A 24641-nucleotide genomic window follows, 5' to 3' on the forward strand; every position below is an offset into this window, starting at 1 on the left:
CTAGAAGATCAGATTTGCCCACTCCTCCTGACCAGGTGTCAAGGGCTGCTCCCATATTCCTTCTGCCTAGCATGCCCTCCTGAGTAACTCGCCTGCCCCATAAGTGCCTAACCCCCGCCCCCCTTCTAAACCCAGCCAAGATGCTGTCTCTCTAAGGGGCCTTCCTTGACCCCCCCGAGTCCAAAGCCACACTGGCCCCAGGTAGGAGGAAAACACAAGGGATGTTCATCGATTACCAGGGTAGGAGTGCAGACTGCAAAGAACCACGTGTCCAAACTGGTTAAATAAGCCACGGAACAGCCACAGGACATTAGGTAGCCATTAAAAAGTCCATGTTTCCATGGACTACTTAACATGGGAAAATGCCCCCGGAAGAATATTATGTAACTGGAATATAACCATATAAAACATACTCTTAGCTTTATACAGATAGTCATACTCACATCTATAATATACATAGGAAAAAATAGTACAAAGAATGACACTGAAATGTACACAGTGGCTATCTCTTAATTGTGAGATTAAAAGATTTTTAAATTTCTTATACTTTCCCACATTTTGAAATTTTGACTCAAAATAATAATCAGAACAATTCCATTTTTTAATGGAATTGTAAATATTTGCAAGTCGTAGGTTTGCATCCCCTCTAATATTCTTGCCAAAATGCCACCTGACCCCTGCTTGAACCCTCCAGTGATAGGAACTCACTACCCTTTGCGGCCTTTTTTTGGCCACTTATTCCTCATGAGTAGAAATCTGCTCGATTTAGCCTCCCCTACTGGCCACTGTGCTGCCTTCTGGAACAACAGAGAAAAAAGCTGCTTTCCATGCCCCTTGACAAGACTTCAGAGATTTGAAGGAAGAGGCCAGACACTAGCCTGCATCCTCCCACCCTGCCCACGTCAGCCTTCCAAGAACACTAATGTCCTTTAGCTCCCACGTCCCGGGGTACTTTCCTTGGGTACAATCTAGGCAGTGATGTCCTTAAAGCATAACATTAAGTCTGTGCCTCCTTATCTCTTTCAAAGGCATCCTTCTTGCTAGTCAGGGTATCAGAGACTCTGTCACATACAGTCTTTCATCTAATCTTTAGAAAAACCCTATGGCACAGGAGCTAATACCACGCCTATCTTACAGATGAGGAAACTGAGGCATGGAGAAGCCAAGCCACTCTTAAGGTCACTTAATGGATCTTCCATGTAGTCAGGACTGAACCAGCATCCAACCCAGAGCCCGGTGTGGTCGACCCACAAATGTTTGCCAAGTTAGCCATGCCCTTGTTGTCTACTGGTTGATTTCAGAATTACCCAAGCCTGCACCAGCCTCTTCCTTATCATTCACTTCTGTCACCTGGCTTGCTACATGGACGTGCTCATGAAGGGCTGCTGAATGACTGACCCACCAAGTACCTGTCACCTGAGGCCCAGCTTTGGCAGCTGTGCTGAGCCCCTTCTCAGAGGTCCTGCTTGGAACTATGGAGCTATAGCCACAGCCTTCGGGAATGGAGAGTTCAGACATCATTCCTGGTACTCTGCAGTGTCACACAAAGGGGGTTGGCCACGAGGTGCCTCCTGCACCACTCCCCACCCCCCCTCCGCTTCCTACCCTATTGCCCAAGGGAGGCTGGTAACCTGTTGGGGATAGGAAGGCCCCTCCTTACCACTGTGGCTGGCAAGTCCCCAGAAGGCTTGTTTCCTTGACCCCTACCCACTCTGCCTGGCCTTCTCCTGAGTCCTCCTGGGGGATGTGACCACATTAGCCATGGTCTTTGCCAAGAAGAAGGATTTAGGCAGGACCACACGATCCAGATGGTTCCTCAGCACCCACCCCCAGCCGGCCAGGAACCCTATTCATTCATTCCCAGCATTTCAACTTATCCCAATAAGGCAGTGACCTAGTCCCAGGCCAGGCCTCTTAGGGTGGTCTAGAACATCTAGTCGGCCAAGCCCAACAGGCACCATAGACCACAGAACTCAGCAGACCCCCAGATCCTTGAACCTGGAGGGACATGAGAAGGCCTCATGGTCAAGCTCCTGTCCCTAGCCAGGATAATCCTTGCTAAAAGTGCCTGCCTCATTCCTTGCTGCCTGCCACCTCCATTCTCCACAAAGAACCCCCTCACGCTGTGCTTTCAGTGGCTCAGCCTTTGCTTAGGCCTTGGCCATGAGTGGGTAACTCCTGCCATACCTTCCAAACCACCCTTCCTCAAAAACCCTTCCTGCATCTCTCAAGGCTAGATGTGATGCTCCTACTGCTCCCTGGGCTAACCCCTAGCATGGCTCTTATTTATCCCTCATTCACTCAAATATCTACTTAAGCACCTGCTCCATGATCTGTATAAGGCAATGAGCACCAGAGGGGAGTGCAGAAAGCCAGGCTCAACTGCACAGCTTTGCCACCAACTGGCTGTGTGACTTTGGACCCATTGTGCCTCACTGAGCCTCAGTTTCCCCGGTAAAGTGGGAAAGATTCTGCAGCTCAGCCTAACTTCCAGGGCTTCTGTGAGACTGGGCAGGATGTGAAAGCACGCTATAAACACTCAGGGTGAGTCATGGTTATCAGAACCTAACCCCTCTGTAGCCTGAGCTCATTTTTGTCCATCCCATCCCTGGAGTCCCCCTCTCTCCCAGGGGGCTGGTAGCCTGTTGGGGATGAACTTGGGAGCTCATGTCTTCCAAGGGGTTGGCACCTGGGTGAGAAATTGGGCAGGAGCACAGCCTACAGGGATGAGAACTTTAAACAAAAGCAGCCCATAAATCTTGCCATGTAGGGGCAGGGGCCTGGCATGGCTGGGGCCAAGAAGGCATGCCAGGCTGTTCTCTGAGGCAACAGGAGTAAAAGATTTTATGCTAAAGTCATCAAGAAGCCACTGGAAGCACAGCGGGAGGAGGTGGAGACAAAGAACACAGAGCTAGGGGACTAGATAACTGGGTTCTGCTCCGTGTTGCTCTGTGACTTCAGTCATGCTCCTTCCCTTTTCTAGGCCTTAACCTCCTATCTGTATAGTGGGTGCGTCAGCCCAGGTAGTACCCAAAGGCCCTTTCCAACTCAGACAGGCTGTGCCAGTTTTACTTGCCCTTCAGAGCTTTGGCTGTGCCAGGGACAGGCAGGAACAGCTGGTAAGTCTCTCGGAAGGAGCAGGAGCCAAAGAACCTGTGCTTACTGTGACCTCCTCTTCCAGCTTGTGGAAGGGTCAGGCTCTTCCCCATTTCCTCCACCTCTAGGTAGATGGAATTCACCCTTGGTCCACTTTGCAAGCTACAAGGTTGACACAGGTGCAGAGAACACAGATTCTCAGACGCTTAGGGATCATCCTGCTCATCACTCCCCATACAGGGAGAAACTGAGACCCAGGGAGACACAAGGGCTTGCTTGGGGTCACCCAGTATGTTTGTGGCACCACCAGGACTTACACCCAGGGCTAATGTCTGCCTACCACTTGCTCAGTTACAAGTCTCAGCCAAGGCTCAGGTCTCTCCACCTTGTCATCCCTGTCAGCCAGCCCCTTCCTTCTACTGATAGAGCCAAGCCTCAGTTACCCTGTTGGAGTGAGTAAAGACATGAGGGTTTCTAGGTCAGGAGTTGGTGAGAATTTCGATCTGGTAATAAAGGGAGAGCAAGGAAAGCCAGGAGGTGTCAGAGAAGGGAGTAGAATCCTCCAGGCTAGGACACTGTTAGGCAGAAAAACCTGTACTCAGGGCACAAGCAAAGCAGGAGCAGAGGGAGGACTAAAGTTCATTGCAAAACTATTAAACACTGTCACAGTTTGGGGCCTCTCAGGGTCTCAAGGGGGAATGATGATAAAGTTTATGGGATCACCTAGTCCCACCTGGCTAGGGGGCAGGCAGTGGTAAGAAAGGGGGCCAGAATTTGAGGGTCCTTCTTCCCCTCTGCCTCACAGTGTCCCCTGAGGAGGCTATCTTTCTAGCTCCAGGCTCTGACCTTCTGGGCTCGTCAGACCCCAAGGGGCAGCTGGTCTCACTGCAAGAAACCTGAGAATTGTCCCCTGGGCCCTGACCCAGCTCCAAGGCCCCTTGGGGGAAGGACAGGAAGGGAGGAGAGGGCCGCAGAACGCAGTAGATCTCCTCCCTCTTTGGCCCCTCCCAGCTACCCCAAGGGCAGCCCACACTCACCAGCTCTGGGGCCTGCAAGAGCCCTAAGACCAGCGCCTCAAACTTTAAAGCGTCATCACCTGGGCATATTGTTAAAACGCAGCTTCTGTCTTGGCAAGACTGGGCCTGAGCCTGAGATTCTGCATTTCTGACAGGTCCCCAGGGATGCTGATACTGCGAGTCTGTGGAACGCTCTTCGAGCAGCCCTCAGATTATCAGCCTTTAACCCCCGGGGGGAGGAAGCCGAAGGCCCAGAGAGGTCAAGTCACTTGTCCATGGCCACACAGCGAACAGCCCCAGACCGAAAGCAGAGGGCACCTGCCACAGACACACGACATCTCCCCACCCGAGGCACCGGGAATCAGCTGCCGTTCCCTGGCCCGGGTGCCGTGTTTGTAAACTCGGCTGCTTGGTGCGGCTCGGGCCGGGGTAAAGGGCGCCTCCCAGCAGAGCCTCCCTCGTCTCTGAGCTGGCCTCTCCAGGTTCTCCGTCCGGTATCCGGGCGGACCACAGAGAGCCCGGGGCGCCGAGTCCCTTGCGGCGGAGCGATTCCGCACTCCCCTCTCCTCTGAAAGCAAACTTCTCCGCCGGCGCCCTTTACCTTTTTCGGGGGTTTGCAGCTGCTCAGCCTGCTGTGTCTGCAGCCCATCCTCCTCCGGGGGCTCCCGGACGCCGCTTCCCAACTCCGGGGCCCCCAGAGGAGCCTGCGGTTCGGGCCCCGCTGCCCGCTCCGCGCCCGCCGGCTGGGGCTGCCGGCGAGACCCTGAAACTGAACCTGGAAGCGCTGTCTTGAGCCTGAGCTGGGGCGGCCGCCCGCCGTAAATACCCGAAGAGCGGGGCCTCAGTGTAGCCCGCAGGGCCAGCGGCGCCGCCACCAGAGGCAGGTGACCAGAATCCTTCTAAATAATAGGAAGCTCTGGTCAGGGCAGAAAAAAAAAAAATCTTAAGGAGCAACAGATGCTTTTCCGAACCCTCAGCTAAGAAAGGGCCAGGGGAAAAAATAATTAAAACAATTATTTGATAAACTAACAACTATCATTCATTGAGGGCTGTTTTTGTCCCAGTTGTTTTATACATTTTATTTCTATTTCTTGCCATATCAGTGCAACAAAGGTATTACTTCCTCCATTTTACAGGTGAGGAAAATGGTGTTCAGAGATGCAACATGATTTGCCTAAGGTCACATGGCTAGTAAGTTACCACAGCCCAGATAGAATCCAGTTCCTTTTTTTTTTTTTTTTTTTGCCGCTATCATAGTTCACTGCAGCTTCAAACTCCTGGGCTCAAGCGAGCCTCCCAGCTCAGCCTCCTGAGTAGCTGGGACTACAGAGGCTCACCACCATACCCAGCCAATTTCTTTTCTTTTTTCCAGTCTGATTTTGAACGACCGCCCTCAAGCGATCCTCCCACCCTGGCCTCCCAAAGCGTTGGGATTACAGGCATGAGCCACTGCACAGAATACAGTTCTAACTCCAGAACCTAAACTTTGACTCAATGGCCTACAAATAAATCATAATACTAAGTTTATTGTATTTATTTATTTTTGAGACAGAGTCTCGCTCTATTGCCCAGGCTAGAGTGCAGTGGCACGATCTTGGCTCACTGCAACCTCTGCCTCCCAGGTTCAAGTGATTCTCCTGCCTCAGCCTTCCCAGTAGCTGGGATTACAGGCATGCACCACGACACCCAACTAATTTTTGTATTTTTAGTAGAGACAGAGTTTCACCATTTTGACCAGGCTGATCTCAAACTCCCAACCTCAGGTAATCCGCCCGCTTTGGCCTCCCAAAGTCCTGGGATCCCACACCTGGCCAATAATACTAAGTTTAATTTTAATGCCTCCTCACTTCTGGGCTGATAGTTTTTTCCACCTCACAAGCATCTGTAATATTTGACTCTATCCATCTTGGATAAATGTTATTCATCACAACAACCTCTTGAGGCAGGCCAGGTATGGTGACTATGGGACATAAAAAGGCCGGGGTCTAGGAAAAGGAGCTTTTGTTTATCTTCTCTTTGTTATTAGCTGAGGTTTCTGAAATGGCAATGCAGGAAAAAGATAACCAATTTTGAAAATCAGTGTGTATGCCTATTTGCGTGTATATTGGAATATTAAAGTCAGGCCCAAAACTCTTGGAAAGGTGTGCTGTGAAAAGGGCTTAGAGTCATGAATGGGGTAAGAATATGAGACCTCAAAAAAATTGCTCCCTCCATAGGGTACAAAACCAATTGCAAAAGTGTGTAAGAAAGGAAACTAAGGAAACGTGATATTAGGTTCTCAAAAACAAGTATAATAGAGAATGGTGGCTCACAAAGTGTGATTCCCAAATCAGCAGTGTCAGCACTACCAGCCGCCTTTGTTGGAAATGCAAATTCTCGGGCCCCACCCCTGGCCTAAACTCTGGGGTAGGGGCTTAGGAATCTATGGCTTCATAAGCACTCCACTCATGTCTGGCCTGGGCTAAAGTTTGAGAACCACTGCCATAGGATGTGCTCCACAGGTACTGAAGAAACAGGATATACTTAAATTATACTAAAATTAACAATGTTTATTGGAACAGTGCTCATGATTAAAAACAAAGAACCCAAAACAACCTAAACAGCCAAGAAAAGAAGGTTGATTAAATACATTATGCTATATCCATAGAAATAGAATGCCACATAACCAGCAAAAATACTGATGAAGATGAATTTTTTGTGTTACAAAACATAACAAACTCATTTTCATTTAAAAAAAAAAATTGAGTGACTACCACTGTATTGGTGAGATTTTGAAATTTTAAAACAGTTTTTTTTTTTGAGACAGGATCTTGCAATATCACCCAGGCTGGAGGGTGGTGGAGTGATCATGGCTCACTGCAGCCTCAGTCTTCCAGGCTGAAGTGATCCTCCCACCTGAGCCTCCCGAGTAGCTGGGACCACAAGTGCCTGCCACCAAGCCTAGCTAATTTTTTTAAAAAAGTTTTTGTAGGCCAGGCACAGTGGCTCATGCCTGTAATCCCAGCACCTTGGGAGGCTGAGGTGGATGGATCACCTGAGGTCAGGAGTTCGAGACCAGCCTGACCAACATGGTGAAACCCTGTCTTTACTAAAAATACAAAAATTAGCCGGATGTGGTGACGTGTGCCTGTAGTTTCAGCTACTCGGGAGGCTGAGACAGGAGAATTGCTTGAACCCGGGAGGCAGAGGTTGCAATGAGCCTAGATTGTGCCATTGAACTCCAGCCTGGGCAACAGAGCGAGACTCCCTCTCAAAGAAAAAAAAAAATTTTTTTTGTAGCCCAGACACAGTGGCTTATGCCTGTAATCCCAGCACCTTGGGAGGCTGAGGCGGGTGGATCACCTGAGGTCAGGAGTTCAAGACCAGGCTGGCCAACTTGGTGAAATGCCGTCTCTACTAAAAATTAGCCGAGCATGGTGGTGCATGCCTGTGATTCCAGCTACTAGGGAGGCTGAGGCAGGAGAATCACTTGAACTCGGGAGGCAGAGGTTGCAGTAAGCAGAGATCGTGCCACTGCACTCCAGCCTGGGCAACAGAGTGAGATTCCATCTCAAAAAAACAAACAAACAAAATTTATAGAGAGTCTCACTATATTGCCCAGGCTGGTCTCGAACTCCTAGCCTCAAGCAATTCTCCCACCTCAGCCTCCCAAAGTGCTGGGATTACAGGCATGAGCCATTGAGCCTGGCTTCATTTTCTTATATTAAAAAATGAGGGCGGGCACACTGGCTTACGCCTGTAATCCCAGCACTTTGGGAGGCTGAGGTGGGAGAATTGCTTGAGGCTAGCAGTTCGAGACCAGCCTGGCTAACATGGTGAAACCCTTCTCTACTAAAAATACAGAAAATTTGCCTGGGCGTGGTGTTGGGTGCCTGTAGTCCCAGCTACTTGGGAGGCTGAGGCAGGAAAATGGCGTGAACCTGGGAGGCAGAGCTTGCAGTGAACCAAGATTGCGCCACTGCACTCCAGCCTGGGTGACAGAGCGTCTCAAAAAAAAAAAAAAAAAAAATGAGCATGCCCTTATTACTATTGTAATAAACAATATTATTTTAATATGAAAAAGTTTTCTTTTAATATGTTTTTAAACCCATACATGAAACTATCATTAGTTTTTCATCATCAAGACATGGGCAGTTCTGTGAAATCCTAAAGAAATGGACAATGACTGTGATTAATTAGGTAGAAAAGCAACATAAAGGGCAAAGATGGCTAAACTGTGAGCATGAGATCCAAACCCGTAAAGTGATCCTGAACCAGTAATTTCTCCTTTCTGAGAGTTTCTCGTCTATATGTTGAAGAGTCGAACTCTCCAAAATTGACCCCAAATTTTAATGTCAACAATTGAAATTAATAACTTGGGGCCAGGCATGGTGGCTCACACTTGTAATCCCAGCATTTTGAGAGGCCTAGACAGGGGGAGCACTTGAGGCAAGGAGTTTGAGACCAGCCTGGACAACATAATGAGACCTTGTAAAAAAGAAAAAATTTTTTTTAATTAGCTGGGCATAGTAGCGTGAGCCTGTTGTCCCAGCTACTCAGGAGGCAGAGGCCAAAGAATTGTTTGAGCCCAGGAGTTTGTCATTACAGTGAGCTACTATCATGCCACTACACCCCAGCCTGAGTAACAGAGGAAGACACTGTCTCTAAAAATAAATAAAGCAGAAGAAAATAAAATGAGTAGCTTGGAGTGGTGGGTAGGAACTAGGAGGCAAGTTCTTTCCCTGGAGCCTCAGCTCTCAAGACGTCTTGCCTCCAGCCTCTTTGAGCCTCCTGGGAGAGCAGGTTCAGATTTCACAATTTCCCACTGCTGGATTTTTGGTCATGTGTTTTGAAGTTCATGCCTGAGAAATTTGAGCAGCATGAGTTTGATAAAGTTGCCAATGAGATTTTTGATGGTTGGTGTACCAGTCAGGTTATGTTAGGTTTTGCTGAGATAATAAAAAGCATAACACAAGACTTTGTGACTTAACACAAGAGAAGCTAAGTTTTTGCTCACACTATGTGTCCAGAACGGGCAGGCAGTGGGCTCTGCTTCACAGAGAAGTTCCACATCGTCATATAACACAGCCTTCTCAACATGACGGCTTTAGGATTTGCTGCGCAAAGAGAAGGGAGTGTACCGAGAATAGTGCATAGGGCCTTAACTGCTTCCACTTGGAGGAGACGCACATTAGGTCCACTCACATTTCATTGGCCAAAGCAAGTCAAACAACCATGCCCAACTTTAAGAGGATGGGAAAGTGCAATGTGTGTGCAGAAGGAAAGGAGAATCAGAAATATTGGCAAATAGCATAATGTCTACCATAGTTAGCAATCAATAAGTAGCTACTACTTCTTGGGCAAGTAGGGTGACTTATCCTGATTTGCCTAGGATTTTCCCACTCTTAGCCCTGGAAGTCCCATATCTCCAGAGACTCTTCAGTCCCAGTCATGTTGGGATGGTTGGTCACCCTATGGCCAAGGCATAGTCAAGGTGCAAGAGAAGACTCAGTTCTTGTTCTTGAATTAGTTATAATCTGGAGTGCTTTTGTTTGACATTTGATCTACATGTAAGAAAAAATGGGAAACAATACAAAATAGGTTTTATAAAGCTAATGCCAAGTCATGTGCTTCATGCAGGAGGTATTAGCATTAAAGAGAAATAAGATACCAAGGTGGGTGGGGATAGTCAAGGAGGACTTCATGGGAGAATACTACAGCCAAAGGATATTCATACCAAAAGGAATTCTAGAACGTCAAGTTGGGTTGGAATTTGATGCTTGTCTTCTACTGCTTGCAATGAAGAACACTGACTAATATATATCTTTGTTATCATTTCCTTTCTAGGTGCTTATGCAGCCTGTGTTTAATACTTTCAGTGATGGGGAAATCACTACCCATCTTTTCATATCTTGCGGGAGGGGAGAAGCAAGGAGGAATGATTATAAGAGGGAAGAACAGCATGAGTCAAGTCAGGTTAGAGCATGGAGGCTGGCAAGTTAGGCAATGAGGGATTCATGTTGGTAGCTAGGTTGTGTGTAAAAGAACAAAAGTTGATGTTGTGGGCTCTTTGGGGGAAATATTGGAAACAACAATACGAGGATTATTCTGAGCATCTTTCTTTATTTCTTTCTTTCTTTTTGAGACGGAGTTTTGCTCTTGTTGCCCAGGCTGGAGTGCAATGGTGCGATCCCGGCTCACCGTAACCTCCGCCTCCTGGGTTCTAGTGATTCTCCTGCCTCAGCCTCCCAAGTAGCTGGGATTACAGGCATGTGCCACCACGCCTGGCTAATTTTTTGTATTTTTAGTAGAGACAGGGTTTCTCCATGTTGGTCAGGCTGGTCTCGAACTCCCAACCTCAGGTGATTCTCCTGCTTCAGCCGCCCAGAGTGCTGGGATTACAGGTGTGAGCCACTACACCCAGCTTATTCTGAGCATCTTTCATGAGAAAAATTTAATATACCCATATGTAAAAAGTTTTGCCTAGAATTTCAGGCAATTCAGGGACCCCACACAGCCCATGCAGTGGGGCTATGCGTGGATCCCAGGTGAAGAACCTCTCAGCTCAGTGGTCCCAATTACCCTGATTTGATCATTACCCATTGGGTACATGCATGAAATATCACACATATGCCCCAAATATGTACAACTATTAAAGGTCTTTCTAGCCCTAAAGCTTTTTCTGTATAGGTTCTTCTGATTGGGCCCAAATATTCCCGAAGCACATGTCCTCTGCCCAGAGTGACTTTCTTCACAATCCACCTCTGTGGGTTATAATTCTATCCATACATCGAGGAGCAGCTCCAATGCCTCTCCTTCCAAGAGCCTGGCAGCACTTGTTCTCTGGCTCTCTGAGCACACGTGGCAGTTTTCCTCTGAGCTTCACTTGTTTGTGTGCTCTGGGTGTCCTCCCTAATGGATGAAGGATTATACAGCTCTGTCTCCTCCCTCCTCACCCCATCCCATCCCACTGAGAGATTGCCAGTCACCTTACTCAACTTCCATTCTTCTCTCTTCCGTAATTACAGAATCCTGATCATTCTTTGGGCCAGCAAAGTACTGGGCTAACAGGCTACTTATGCAGCTTTCCTTGTATCTAGGGGTGGCCAGGGATATGTAAGGGGAAATTATGGGTTAAGGCTTCCAGGAAAACTTTTAATGGGAGGATGACTCAGCTGGGAGCAGGGCTCCCCTGTTTTGTGCTCCCCCTTTTCCTGCTTGGAATACAGACCGGATGGCTGAATCCTGGCACCCATCTTATTACCTGGTGCCAAAATAAGGAAGGAGTCTTGATCTCTGATTAATTTATGGTGTCCCAAGACCAGCCTTAATCAACTACTTCCAAACCTTTACACATAATAAACAAAATAGTTTAAGCCAGTAGGGAAATTATAGTTAACAATAATTAATTGTATTTTTCAAAATAGCTGGAAGAGAATTGTAATGTTCCCAACACAAAGAAAAGATAGATGTTTGAGGGGATGAATATCTAAATTACCCTGATTTGATCATTACACGTTGTGTACATGTATGAAATAGCACATGTATCACATGTATGCCCTGAATATGTACAACTATTATATATCAACTTACAAAATTTTAAAAAAATGTGTTTTAGTCAGTGCTGTTGAGATTTTGTTACTTATAGCAGAGTGCATTTCTAACCAATACATAGGTCACTAATTAAGTTTGATTATATTGAATTTAATTAGAATAATTTACTCTTAGGGACACTCTGTAAAGCCCCAGCTTCATTTCTGAAGATGGGAAATGAGGCTGTGTTGATTAAGGTTTCCTGGGTTTTCTGGACTCTGGATAGAAAGGCTGGTTTTGGCCAGGCACAGTGGCTCATGCTGGTAATCCCAGCCCTTTGTGAGGCTGAGACAAGTGGATCGCTAGAGGTCAGGAGTTCGAGACCAGCCTCGCCAACATGGCAAACCCTATCTCTACCAAAAATACAAAAATTAGCCAGGCATGGTGGCATGTGCCTGTAATCCCAGCTACTCGGGAGGCTGAGGCATGAGAATCTCTTGAACCCAGGAGGCAGAAGTTGCAGTGAACTAAGATTGCACCACTGCACTCCAGCCTAAAAAGAAAGGTTGGTTTTGACAGGCTCCTCTTGAAGAATGAAAACACCTAAAATTGTTGAGTCCTTAGAATTCTACTGGAGTATTTCTCAAGATATGGGCAGGCTCATTTGCTTCAGAAGCATCAGGGATTGGTTAAAGTGCAGTTTCTCTGGACTTCTCTCTCTTTTCCCCATCCACTGCATCAGGACTCAGAGGACTGAGTCAGAGGAATCTTCACACTCAAGGTTGAGCTGCCCCAAAGCTTGTGTGGGTCTCCTTGCCAGGAAACTGAATTGCTACATGGATTGGATTGGATTGTGTTGAATTGAATGAAAGGGTAAGTCCTTGGAAAGGAGAATTGAATCTGAGTAACACTAATTAGCAATAAGCCATCCCTGCCTATTTTCCCAGGAGAGCAGTAGTTTGGGATTTGGGCTGCCTTGGGAGAGGCATCAGAAGATTCACTTTACCACTTTCTTTACCAAGAGTCAATTCATGTAAATCATGGTCGGCCAGTGCTTTCTCTGTTCAGTGAAGTTTGGATAAAGATCCTTAAGGAGCTTGGATGGTAAGAGTAGGAGGAGCACAGAACATCACCTAGAAATACTCTCTCTCTTTTTTTTTTTTTTTTTTTTTGAGACAAAGTCTCGCCCTGTTGCCCAGGCTGGAGTGCAGTGATGCAATCATGGCTCACTGCAACCTCGACCTCCGGGGTTCAGGTGATCCTCCCACCTCAGCCTCCTGAGTAGCTGGGACTATGGGCATGTGCCACCATGCTTGGCTAATTTTTGTATTTTTTTGTAGAGACAGGGTTTTGCCATGTTGCCCAGTATTGTCTTGAATTCCTGGCCTCAAGTGATCCTCCCGTCTTGGCCTCCCAAAGTGCTGGGATTACAGGTGTAAGCCACCATGTCCAGCTGCCTGGGAATACTCTCTAGGGAAAACTGCACATGCTCTCCTTAAGTAAGCTGCGGGGTCTGGAGGCCGCTAGGAATGAACAATAGTGAACATTTCACTGCATCAGTGGCTCTCAAAATGTGGACCAGGATTTAACAGCATCAGCATCTCTTGGGAAATTGTTAGAAAAGCATCAGACATCCTGGGTGTGGGCCTCAGCAATCTGTGTTTTAACATCTCCTCCCTATAATTGTGATGTGTGCTTATGTTTGAGAACCACTGCTTTAGACCTTCATGTCCTCCTCATGTCTGATAGATGTCTGATAGACTTTAAAAAAATGGACACAGAGATGAGGGACAAAGTAGGGTCCAGGGCTCAGTGAGTCGATGGGTAAGCACTGTTTTCTGGGTTTGAGACATCCTTGGCAACACTGGGTGTCTAGTGTCTAGACCACCCCTACCCACATCCTTCGTGTGAAACATGGTGGACTGTTCCATGGGCTACATGAGCCAGGCCCTGAACCACCCCACATCTAGAGACCTTAGGAGAATCCTTCCTTGCTTTGGAGATTCTGGGGCTCCCTTTTGGATACAGTCTTCTGATGAGCAGCATGTTGATTTATATGTAATTGACTGAGCAGAACTCCAGCATTAGCTTGGGTCTTTCCAGGCTCAGAGCAGAGCTGGGTATTCACTTGCCCGGCTGCAAGCAGACAGTAAACTCCCTACCCCTCTACCTTGCCTCCCCCGATATACATCTCATCAAGGGACCATCTGCACCTTCTGCATATTCCCACTGACATCATGCTCTCAATTCTATCCAACTGCAAACACATTAACTGTATAGCCTTGTTCAGTGGATCCTCATTTCCAGCAGTCCACTTCATTCTTTGATTTGAAAAGTGAATATTTTTCAACCTGTATAGCCTGCTATGTAATCATAACTTAAGCAACCGTTTTCCAACAGACGACTATGCCTTGACCCCTTCTTCTGGGAAACCTGGCATTTCCTGGTCCTGGGTCCTGATGCATCTTCCTTGTTCTACCCTAGTGGGAGGGTCTTACCCACATAAAACAATGGGAATGAGAGTTGGAGGATGGTGAGGTCAGCAACTGGGCTTTCCAAACTGAAAATTGGACCACATGAGGTGGCAAAGAAATTTTGTGACTTATGTATATTTTTATTGATCTGATTCTATTCATGCATTACTGTTCACCAAAATATTGGAATTTCTGGGACATTTAGAGGGACAAGGAGGTAGAATAATATTTGTAAATCGGAGTGGCCCAGAATATATGGGAGATATACCTAGGTCTGCAGGTTAAAACCCAAATGTCTATAGGGCTAGGTAGGTACCTAAATTAGAAAAAGGCTAGTATAAGTTGGGGACAGGTGCAAACTGGGGGCCATATACCAAACCAAAAGGAGCACAGGTGGCTGCACTGCAGTGGATTGGTGTTAGAAGGAAATGGAGGCCCTGATTGGCCTGACCTTCTAATTTTCTAAGTGAAACTGAAAATCTTTTTTCTTTTTTTTTAAGAGATAGGGTTTTGATGTGTTGCCCAGGCTAGAGCGCAGTGGCTATTCACAGGCACGATCGTGGTGCACTGCAGCCTCAAACTCCAGGGCTCAAGCGATCTTCTGCCTCAGCCTCCCAAGTAGCTGGGACTATAGGTGCATACCACTATGCCCGGCTCAATTTTTTTATTTTTATTTTTGGCAAGGTCTCGCTTTGTTGCCCAAGCTGGAGTGCATGGCACAATCATGGCTCACTGTAATCTCAACCTGCTAGGCTCAAGTGATCCTCTCGTCTCAGCTTCCTGAGTAGCTGGAACTACAGGTGCATGCTACCATACCCAGATAATTTTTGTAGAGATATGGTTTTGCCATGTTGGCCAGGCTGGTCTCGAACCCCTGGGCTCAAACAATCCTCCTGCCTCAGCCTCCCAAAGGTCTGGAATTACACGTGTGAGCCACTTTGTCCAGCAACCCCACCCCCCACTTTTTAAATGTAAAATCTCTCTTTCTCTTTTACACAAACACATGCACACAAATCACCATGCAAGCTAAACAAAATATTTGCAGGAGGTTACATTGCCTGTATTTCAGGTAGACAAATAATGCAACAAGGGTTATGGAAAAATACCATGGAAGCCAAAGCAGTGATTAACTCTGTCTGGGAGAGTGAAGGTCGGGGCAGCTTCTCCAAGGATGTGATGTCTGAGCTGAGCTGTGTAGATTAAGCAGGGGTTCTGCTTGTCCACAAAGTGGGAAGAACATTTTATGCCCAGTGGCACTTTCAGTGGGGCCTCGGAGGCTCAGTGCAGCTGGAATGCTGGGGGAATGCAGAGAGCGAGGAAGATACAGATAGGCAGAGGCCTTGAAGGCCTGGCCAAGACATTTTTCCTTTATCCCATAGGAGTGGGAGTGGTGTGGTCAGATTGGTGGTTTCCAAGGTCACTCTGGGGTTCACGTGGAGAATGGCGAGGAAGCGCTGTGCTGAAGCAGTCAAGTATCTACTGGAATAGTTCATGAGAGTGTGGGTGAGGATCCCAAAGGCACTTTGGTGCAAAAGGATTGCAGCCTTGAGGGCCAGCTCAGGCCCTGTCCTCACAGAGCTCCCGGACTGATATAATAAGGTAACTACGGTGCACAGCAGTGTGGGGTGCCTTTGGGTAGGCGGAGAGCAGTTTCCTCTACTCTTAGCCTGGGAGGTGGCAGCTAGCGGCCGGCAGTGTTGTGGTTACCAGGGCCTTGGGTTACAACACATGTTTGTTTTTTAAAAACGTTGCGATACCTTTTAAATCAGGGCCCTGGACAGGATCCAAGGACAGTAGCAAGGACCAGCCCGCATGGTGATTCTTAAAGAAGCAGCTGCAGAGGAGGGAGGGAAACTTGGGAACCTGGATTTCTGGGGGAGCCCAAGTTCAGGCAGGGCTTGGAAGCTGGGCAAGGCCGGACGCAGCCTCCAGTTCACCCCATTCCTCCTCTTCCTTCCTCAAGGCTCTTTTGGCTCAGGAGCACTTGGAGAAGATGAACTGTCTTCCAAGCTGTCTTGGAAAGCTACGAGTGGTAGGCAGAGGCACCCAGGAATGTAAAGTCCAGCTCCTCGAAAGAAAGGAAGACCAGGCCAGGCATGGTGGCTCACACCTGTAATCCCAGCACTTTGGGAGGCTGAGGCAGGTGGATCACAAGATCAGGAGTTCAAGACCAGCCTGGCCAAGATGGCGAAACCCCATCTCCACTAAAAGTACAAAAATTAGCCGGGTGCGGTGGCAGGTGCCTGTAATCCCGACTACTCAGGAGGTTGAGGCAGGAGAATTGCTTGAACCTGGGTGGCAGAGGTTGCAGTGAGCTGAGATCACGCCACTGCACACTAGCCTGGGTGACAGAGCAAGACTCTCTCTGAAAAAGGAAGGCAGGCAGGCAGGCAGGCAGGCAGGCCTTCCAACTGGTCAAAGATTCAGGGGTCTGGCTTGACAGGGAGTGAGTGCCCCGTTGCGGGAGGTGTTCAAGCAGAAGCTAACATTGGTCAAGTGTGTTGGAGAAAGCATACAAGGGTCTGCTGGAGGAGGGGTGTGGAGGGAATGGACTCTTAGATTTGATTGGGACTGGAAGAGATCTTCGTCGTAGTCCCTTTTCAGAGGCAAAAGTTATTCTTTTCTTTTCTTTTTTTTTTTTTTTTTTTCTGAGACGGAGTCTTGTTCTGCCGCCAGGCTGGAGTGCAGTGGTGCGATCTCGGCTCACTGCAACCTCTGCCCCCTGGGTTCAAGCGATTCTCCTGCCTTAGCCTCCCAAGTAGCTGGGACTACAGGTGGGCACCACCACACCAGGCTAATTTTTGTATTTTTAGTAGAAACAGTGTTTCACCATGTTGGCCAGGATGGTCTCGATCTCCTGACCTCGTGATCCTCCCACCTCGGCCTCCCAAAGTGCTAGGATTACAGGCATAAGCCACCGTGTCTGACCAAAAGTTATTCTTTAAAGGAGTCAAGATTAGGTAGGATTCAAGAGACTTTCACTCTTGTGCAGTGTTGGTGAGAATGTAAATGGTGCAGCCACCGTGGAAAACAGTATGGAGATTTCTGAAAAAATTAAAAATAGAACCGTATGATCCAGCCATCCCATGAAAAGAGATCTACTCTCCTGTGTTCATTACAGCATTATTCACTATAGCCAAGATATGAAAACAACCTAAATGCCCATCAACAGACGAATGGGTAAAGAGAATGTGGTGTACACATATGATGAAATTGTATTTAGGCTGGGCACGGTGGCTCACACCTGTAATTCCAGCACTTTGGGAGGCCAAGGCAGGTGGATTACCTGAGGTCAGGAGTTTGAGACCAGCCTGGCCAACATGGTGAAACCTTGTCTCTACTAAAAATACAAAATTAGCCGGGTGTGGTGGCATGGGCCTGTAATCCCAGCTACCCGGGAGGCTGAGGCAGGAGAATTGCTGGAAACGGGGAGGTGGAGGCTGCAGTGAGCCAAGATTACACCACTGCACTCCAGCCTGGGTGACAGAACGAGACTCTGTCTCAAAAAAAAAAAAAAAAAAAAAAAAAGAAAAGAAAAAGATAAAAGAAACAGTATTCAGCCTTAAAAAGAAGGAAATCTTGTCTTTTGTGACAACATGGATGAACCTGGAGGACATTATGCTAAGTGAAATGAGCCAGTCATGATGCCATTTATAAGAAATATCTAAAATCATCAAACTCCTAGAAGCAGAGAATTGGATGGTGGTTGTCAGGAGCTGATGGGGGAGGGTACCGGGGAGTTGTTGCTCAGTGGGTATAAAGTTTCTGTTATGCAAGATGAATAAGCGCTAGACATCTGCTGTACAACAGAGTGCCTATGGTTAATAATACTTTATTACACACTTAAGAATTTAAGAGGGTAGATCTCATGTTAAGTGTTCTTACCATAAAAAAAACAAATGAAAACAAACAAACAAACAAAAACCAAAGGGGCACAGGAAACTTTTGGAAGTGATGGATATGTCTATTACCTTCATTGTGGTGATGTTTCATGGGTGTATGCATATGTCCAAACTCATCAAATTATTCACATTAACTATGTGCAGTTTTTTTGTATATCACTTATACCTCAATAAAGCTGTTTTTGTTTTGTTTTGTTTTGTTTTTTGAGACGGAGTCTTGCTTTGTCGCCCAGGCTGGAGTGCAGTGGCCCTACCTCGGCTCACTGCAAGCTCCGCCTCCCAGGTTCACGCCATTCTCCTGCCTCAGCCTCCCGAGTAGCTGGGACTACAGGCACCTGCCACCACGCCAGTCTAAGTTTTTTGTATTTTTAGTAGGGACAGAGTTTCACCGTGTTAGCCAGGATGGTCTTGATCTCCTGACCTTGTGATCTGCCCGCCTCGGCCTCCCAAAGTGCTGGGATTACAGGCGTGAGCCACCGCGCCCGGCCAATGAAGCTGTTTTTTAAAAAATAGAGACTTCCATTCTGATGCTTGGTTTGCTATTGACTTGCACCGTGACTCTGGATAATTCACATACATTCACATTCCCCACCCCACTCTTTGCTCAATTCCTGGCTTCCAGTAAGCACTGCAAAGATTTGTTGAACAAATGGGTGAATGAATGAATTAGTTGGACTGAGTATGAAGTTTACATTCACACTTGTGCATGTATGAGTAATTTCATTTTTTTTTTCTGGGTAAAGGCCTATATCTTGAATTGCCATCACCATCATTTATTGAGAATTTACTATGATATGCTAAGGGCTTCGTATACTTATCACATTTAATCATCAGAACCCGGAAGGGAGACCGGAAGGGCTACCACTTCCACTGTATTAATGAGAAAGTTCAGGTTTGGGGAGGGCAAGTCTCTTGCCTAGGGTCCTACTCTGGGATTTGGACCTAGGTCTACCAGACTCCACAACCGGAGCTCTAAAGCCCCATGATAAATTACTTCAGCTTCTCAAAGAGATCTGTGACCCCAGAAGGGTGAAGAGAAAACGCCCTACTGCCCTAGATTCTAATTATCCGAGAGTCTTTGGGGGAACGGGTCGGGTGGTTGCTGGGGCGGGAATGGAGGAGAAAGCAAGTAAGCAAGAGCACAGGAGGGCAGAGCCCAGACCAGCAAGGGCTGCTATTTACAGTAGCCCCAGAGCCCCCAGAGAGGATGATAAGGGGGCGGACTGGGAAGAGCAGTTGTAAGAGGAGCCAGGGAGCGGGAGGGGGTGATCTCCTCCCCCGGGCCCTGCTGCCTCCAGCTCACCCTGTCGCCTGATGTCTAAATAAGGCGCAGAGGCACACTCCCAGCAGCTAAAAATAAAACTTCCGCTCCCCCTCCTGCCCTTGGGCTCTGGCGACCTCCTCAGCCCCATCGGGACTCCCCCTTGGCCCGACCGGCTCCCCCTTGGCCCCGAGACATGCCCTTGCCCGAGCTATAGAATCGTCTCCCCTGAACCCCGACTGCAAGAACATCTGGACCAGAAGGCAGGGGGCGTGGGTCTCACACTTGGCTCTGCCTTGACAAACCTGGGCAAATCTCTTTTCTTCTCCGGACCTCAGTCTCCCCACACGTAAAATGAAGGCATTAGAATAATGACGTAAAGCTCTAGCATTTTTGAATGAAGCCAAGATCCCATACTCTGGGGTCACATTTCACCAGAGTTTGCCCACTGCAGTTTTGTAGGTTCGGCAGATCCACGCAGAGTTTTTTTGTTTTTGTTTTTGTTGTTTTTTTTAGGCGGAGTCTCTCTCTGTCGCCCAGGCTGGAGTGCAGTGGCACGATCTCGGCTCACTGCAATGTCCGCCTCCCAGGTTCAAGCAATTCTTCTGCCTCAGCCTCCCGAGTATCTGGGATTACAGGTGCACGCCACCATGCCCAGCTAATTTTTTATACTTTTTGGTAGAGACGGGGTTTTGCCATTTTGGCCCGGCTAGTCTCAGACTCCTGACCTCAAGTGATACACCCTCCTCGGCCTCCCAAAGTGCTGGAATGACAGGCGTGAACCACCACACCCAGCTCCACGCAGTTTTTTTAAAAATAAATATCGGAATTATCTGCCCTCCATTAAATATTTGGAGAGTTCATATGAAAGTGGATTTCCAGCTTCTCTTGAAAAATCTGGCCACATTTGGCCGGCGTGTGTCCAGCAACAGTGAGCCTGAGTTGGGTAGCGGCCGCCCCCTCTTGGCGACATGGATGTACTACAGGTGGTTGGAGGCATTCTAAACGTTTCTTCCATCCCTGCAGTCAACGGTGTGTGAGGCGCCGGGAGCGATTACAGTGAGTATTCTGAGTATAGGCAGATTCTGTTTGCATCCCAGAGCCCGGGACACTGGTATTGCTCTGCCTGGCAAATGTTTGCTGAAATAGCCGGCTAATGGAATGCTTTGGAAACTGTAAAGGATCCATGATGATGGTGCCTCCTGCCTGAAATTTGGTGCCAGAGTACTGCTAGTCCCTGTACTGGAATCCAGGTCCCAAGCCCTAAGGGACAAGGTCCTCATACCCTCACCCCAAACCCAACCCAATCCCTCCTTGGGAGGCATTAGACAATTAAGACTCTTTTAGGTACCGCCTGGACCTTCCAAGACATCGGTGGGATTACCCTTCGTTGGAAAACTGCTGGCACAAACAGCCAGGGCCTGCTAAACTCAAATAATCCTTGACAGCCCCTTTAGAGGGGCAAAAGGAAGAGGGTAGGAGGGGAGGTAGGAAGAGTAGAGCAGAACTGTTTAGAGAACAGATTTCTGGTCAGCCTGCTTGGATTCACCCACCTTCTCTTGGGCAACTCATCTGAGATAAACACTTCACTGAATTAAAGAGTACTGAATTTGGGTTGGGTATGGTGGCTCATGCTTGTTATCCCCTTCTGTACTAAAAATAGAAAAATTAGCTGGGTGTGGTGGTGGGCGCCTGTAATCCAGCTACCCAGGAGGCTGAGGCAGGAGAACCGCTTGAATGGGGGTTGGCGGGGGCAGAGGTTGCAGTGAGCTGAGATCACGCCACTTCACTCCAGCCTGGGCGAAAGAGCATAGCTCTGTCTCAAAAAAAAAAAAAAAAAGGTACTAAATTTGGACTGGTCCTCAGACATCACAGAATCAGCCAATCTCAATGTAGCAGGACAAGCCCACAGACAAAACTCCTCAGACACTGAGTTAAAGAAGGAAGGGGTTTATTCGGCTGGGAGCATCAGCAAGACTCCTCTCTCAAGAGCCGAGCTCCCCAAGTGAGCAATTCCTGTCCCTTTTAAGGGCTCACAACTCTAAGGGAGTCCACATGGGAGGGTCGTGATCAATTGAGCAAGCAGGGGGTACGTGACTGGGGGCTGCATGCACCAGTAATCAGAGCGAAACAGAACAGGACAGGGATTTTTACATTGCTTTTCCATACAATGTCTGGAATCTATAGATAACATAACCGGTTAGGTCAGGGGTCAATCTTTAACTACCAGGTCCAGGGCGCGCACTGGGCTGTCTGCCTGTGGATTTCATTTCTGCCTTTTAGTTTTTACTTCTTCTTTCTTTGGAGGTAGAAATTGGGCATAAGACAATATGAGAGTTGGTCTCCTCCCTTATCATACAGTGTTGAGTGATAGGGCATAAGGAAGAGAATCTAGGAACAACTGAGGCTCTGTCCTTCCTGTCTTGTTTCAGTAAGAAGAAGGGGTGGGGAAAGTTCCCCAGACACCTTCCTTAGGGGGATATAGTGACTCTATCTGTATCCCACTCCTACCACCCAGTGGTGGAGAAAGCCAGTCTAATCTGGACCCTAGCTATTCAAACTGTGGGGCTCAGACCAGCAGCTTTGGTGTCATGGGGAGCTAGTTAGAAATGCAAATTCTCAGGCTCCACTCCAGACTTGCTGAATCATAATCTGCATTTTAGTGAGATCTCAGGTACTTTGCATGCATGTTACTGTTAGGGAGGCCTTTAGAACAGTGGTTCTCAATGTCGGCAGCATATTGGAATCCTCTGAGGGACTTTAAAAAATGTAATACATAGGTCCCACCCTGGTGTGTAACCTGAGCATGGGGAGGGTTTCAAGCTCCCTGGTGACTCCAATGTGTAGCCAGCATTGATCATCACAGCTCTAGAAAAAAGCTCTACTGAGATGAAAATCTTTGGGAATCAAAGCGATGTCTGCCTACACAGAAGCCTCCCATCTTGGGTCCTCAGACTGAGGCTGATGAGGATGCTGCTCCCAAGCCTGCCTTCCCTAGCCCTGCCCAGCCTGCTTGACAAGTCCAATCCCTGCTCCCCATTGTCCAGCCTCTAAGTGCTCTCCAGATTCAGACTGGTGAGGTGAGAAGGGGGTGGTTCTCTTATCAGCTCTGCAATCTTGCCCAGAGGTGTGGCCCTGAGCTGGGAGACTGGAAACCTGAGTACTTACCCTAGCTCTGCTGAGTGGTCTTGGGCAAGGTAATTTCTGTCTCTCAGTGACAGCTTCAGTGAACTGTTGCCCTGGGGGAAAAAAAGCTGGTGTTTCCAAATTGTCTGATTTTTCAGAAAAAGCTGGAAATCTACGGTTTAATGAGAAATCACTTCTGCTTCTTTTTTTTTTTTTTGAGATGGAGTCTCACTCTGTCGCCCAGACTGGTGTGCAATGGTGCAATCTCGGCTCACTGCAACCTCCGCCTCCCCGGTTCAAATGATTCTTCTCCTGCCTCAGCCTCCCGAGTAGCTGGGATTACAGGCTCCCGCGGATTACAAGTTCCTGCCACCATGCCCAACTAATTTTTGTATTTTTTAGTAGAGACGGGGTTTCACCATGTTAGGCTGGTCTCGAACTCCTGACCTGATCCACCCGCCTCGGTCTCCCAAAGTGCTGGGATTACAGGCGTGAACCAGCACGCCAGCCGAAATCACCTTTTAAAATTGTTCATTAGCAATTAAGTAATATTTTCTAAGAAACACCATGTAGACAAACAAATCATGTTTGAGGCTGGCATCACCTGTCTGTGATCTCTACATCTGACCCACATGACTGCCACACACATATCTGAGGTGTAAGTGTTACTGATTGAGGGTGTCCAGGTTTTTGGCATTTTGAACAAAGAATCGGACAAAACGCACAAAGCAAGGAAAGACTGAAGCAACAAAAGCAGAGATTTATTGAAAATGAAAGCTCACTCCACAGGGTGGGAGGTGGCCCAAGCAAGCGGCTCAAGGGCCCGGTTACAGAATTTTCTGGGGTTTAAATACCCTCTAGATATTTCCATTGGTTATGTGGTGTATGGCTAGAATGAAGAGGTTAAACTGAAGTTACAAAGTTATTTACTTGGTGTACACCCTATGTAAATGAAGAGGATGAAGTAACTTACAAAGTCATTTACCATGTAAATAAAGAGGATATTTCTTGTCATAGCCAAAGTGTTTCAGTTTGATCGAGTTCTGGGAAGTCTTTAGGTTCCCTGCCTCCAGGCCCTATTCTCCTGCCTCATATGCACTTTTAACACTCAGGGCCCACACACACACACACCCCAGGCTTTAGATACATGGCTGGTCCCCAACAACACCCATACCCACCACACACAAGCAAGACTGGTAGATTGTACTGGGCCATATTATTTCAAGGCCCAGATCCTTGCCGTTAATAGTAAGCTGGTAATAATTTCTAGTTTTTATTTTACTTTTTTTTTTTGAGACAGGGTCTCGCTCTGTCGCCCAGGCTGAAGTGCAGTGGCGCAATCACAGCTCACTGCAACCTCCACCTCCTGGGCTATGGCAGTCCTCCCATCTCAGCCTCCTGAGTAGCTTGAACTACAGATGTGCACCAGATAATATTTGGTATTTTTTGTAGAGATGGGATCTCACCATGTTGCCCAGGCTGGTCTCAAACTCCTGGGCTCAAGTAAGCGAGCACCTACCTCTGCCCCCCAAAGTGCTGGGATTACAGGTATGAGCAACTGCACCCAGCCTAATTTCCAGTATTCTAACCAATCACTCTTAGAAGGTGAGTTCTTCGAGGACAGAGGCCTTGTTTTAATAATTGTCACTTCTATGAATGTGTGCACTTATTATATGTACGTCAGATACTTTACATCACTGTATGTCAACCTTGGCTGCACATTTTAGTCACCTGGGTTTTTTTTTTTTTTTTTTTTTTAAAGTACCAATGGTTAGGTCCCATCTCGAGAGATTTAGATGTCTAGAGTGTGGCCTGGGAGTTGGGATTTTTAAAAGCTGGCAGAGGACTGCAATGTGAGGCCCCGGCTGGGAAGCATGGCCTGATGGTCTTGACCATGTTTAATTTTTCCATCGGCTCTTTCCCCAAGTGTTGTCATTTCTCCCGGGGAGAGTCAAAGCCTACCTCCTCAGAGAGTTCTTATCAGACCCCTAAAGGCAACTCACCCCAATTTGTGTTACCTTAACCTGATTTTTTTTGTCATCTAGTATTATTACTTGATGCTATCATCTTGTTTATTTCTTTCTTTGCTGATTGCCCTTTACTCTAGTCATAGGCAGATGGGGTGTGCCTGTGGGGGTAGGGGCAGGGCCTCTATCTTGTTCAGTAGTTGAATCGATGAGTCAATGAGTGAATAGTTTATCACTGAGAGGTAGTTTCATTATTATCATCTTGAATCTTCATTTTGCAAATGAGA

The 24641-nt window shown here is 47.5% G+C and overlaps 1 protein-coding gene across 1 annotated transcript in view; it reads right to left on the reverse strand.

The window, feature by feature from the left end:
- CCDC69 (coiled-coil domain containing 69) overlaps positions 1-5619 on the reverse strand; it is a 44046-nt gene extending 38427 nt beyond the window's left edge. Inside the window, exon 1 of the mRNA XM_003828994.4 lies at positions 4714-5619. Coding sequence (XP_003829042.1) covers positions 4714-4761 — 48 coding nt within the window. The 5' untranslated portion in view covers positions 4762-5619. The remainder of the gene's footprint in view (positions 1-4713) is intronic.
- Positions 5620-24641: the final 19022 nt, after the last annotated feature.

The sequence above is a fragment of the Pan paniscus genome, chromosome 4 (genome assembly GCF_029289425.2).
Source record: "Pan paniscus chromosome 4, NHGRI_mPanPan1-v2.0_pri, whole genome shotgun sequence".
Lineage (NCBI taxonomy): Eukaryota > Metazoa > Chordata > Mammalia > Primates > Hominidae > Pan > Pan paniscus.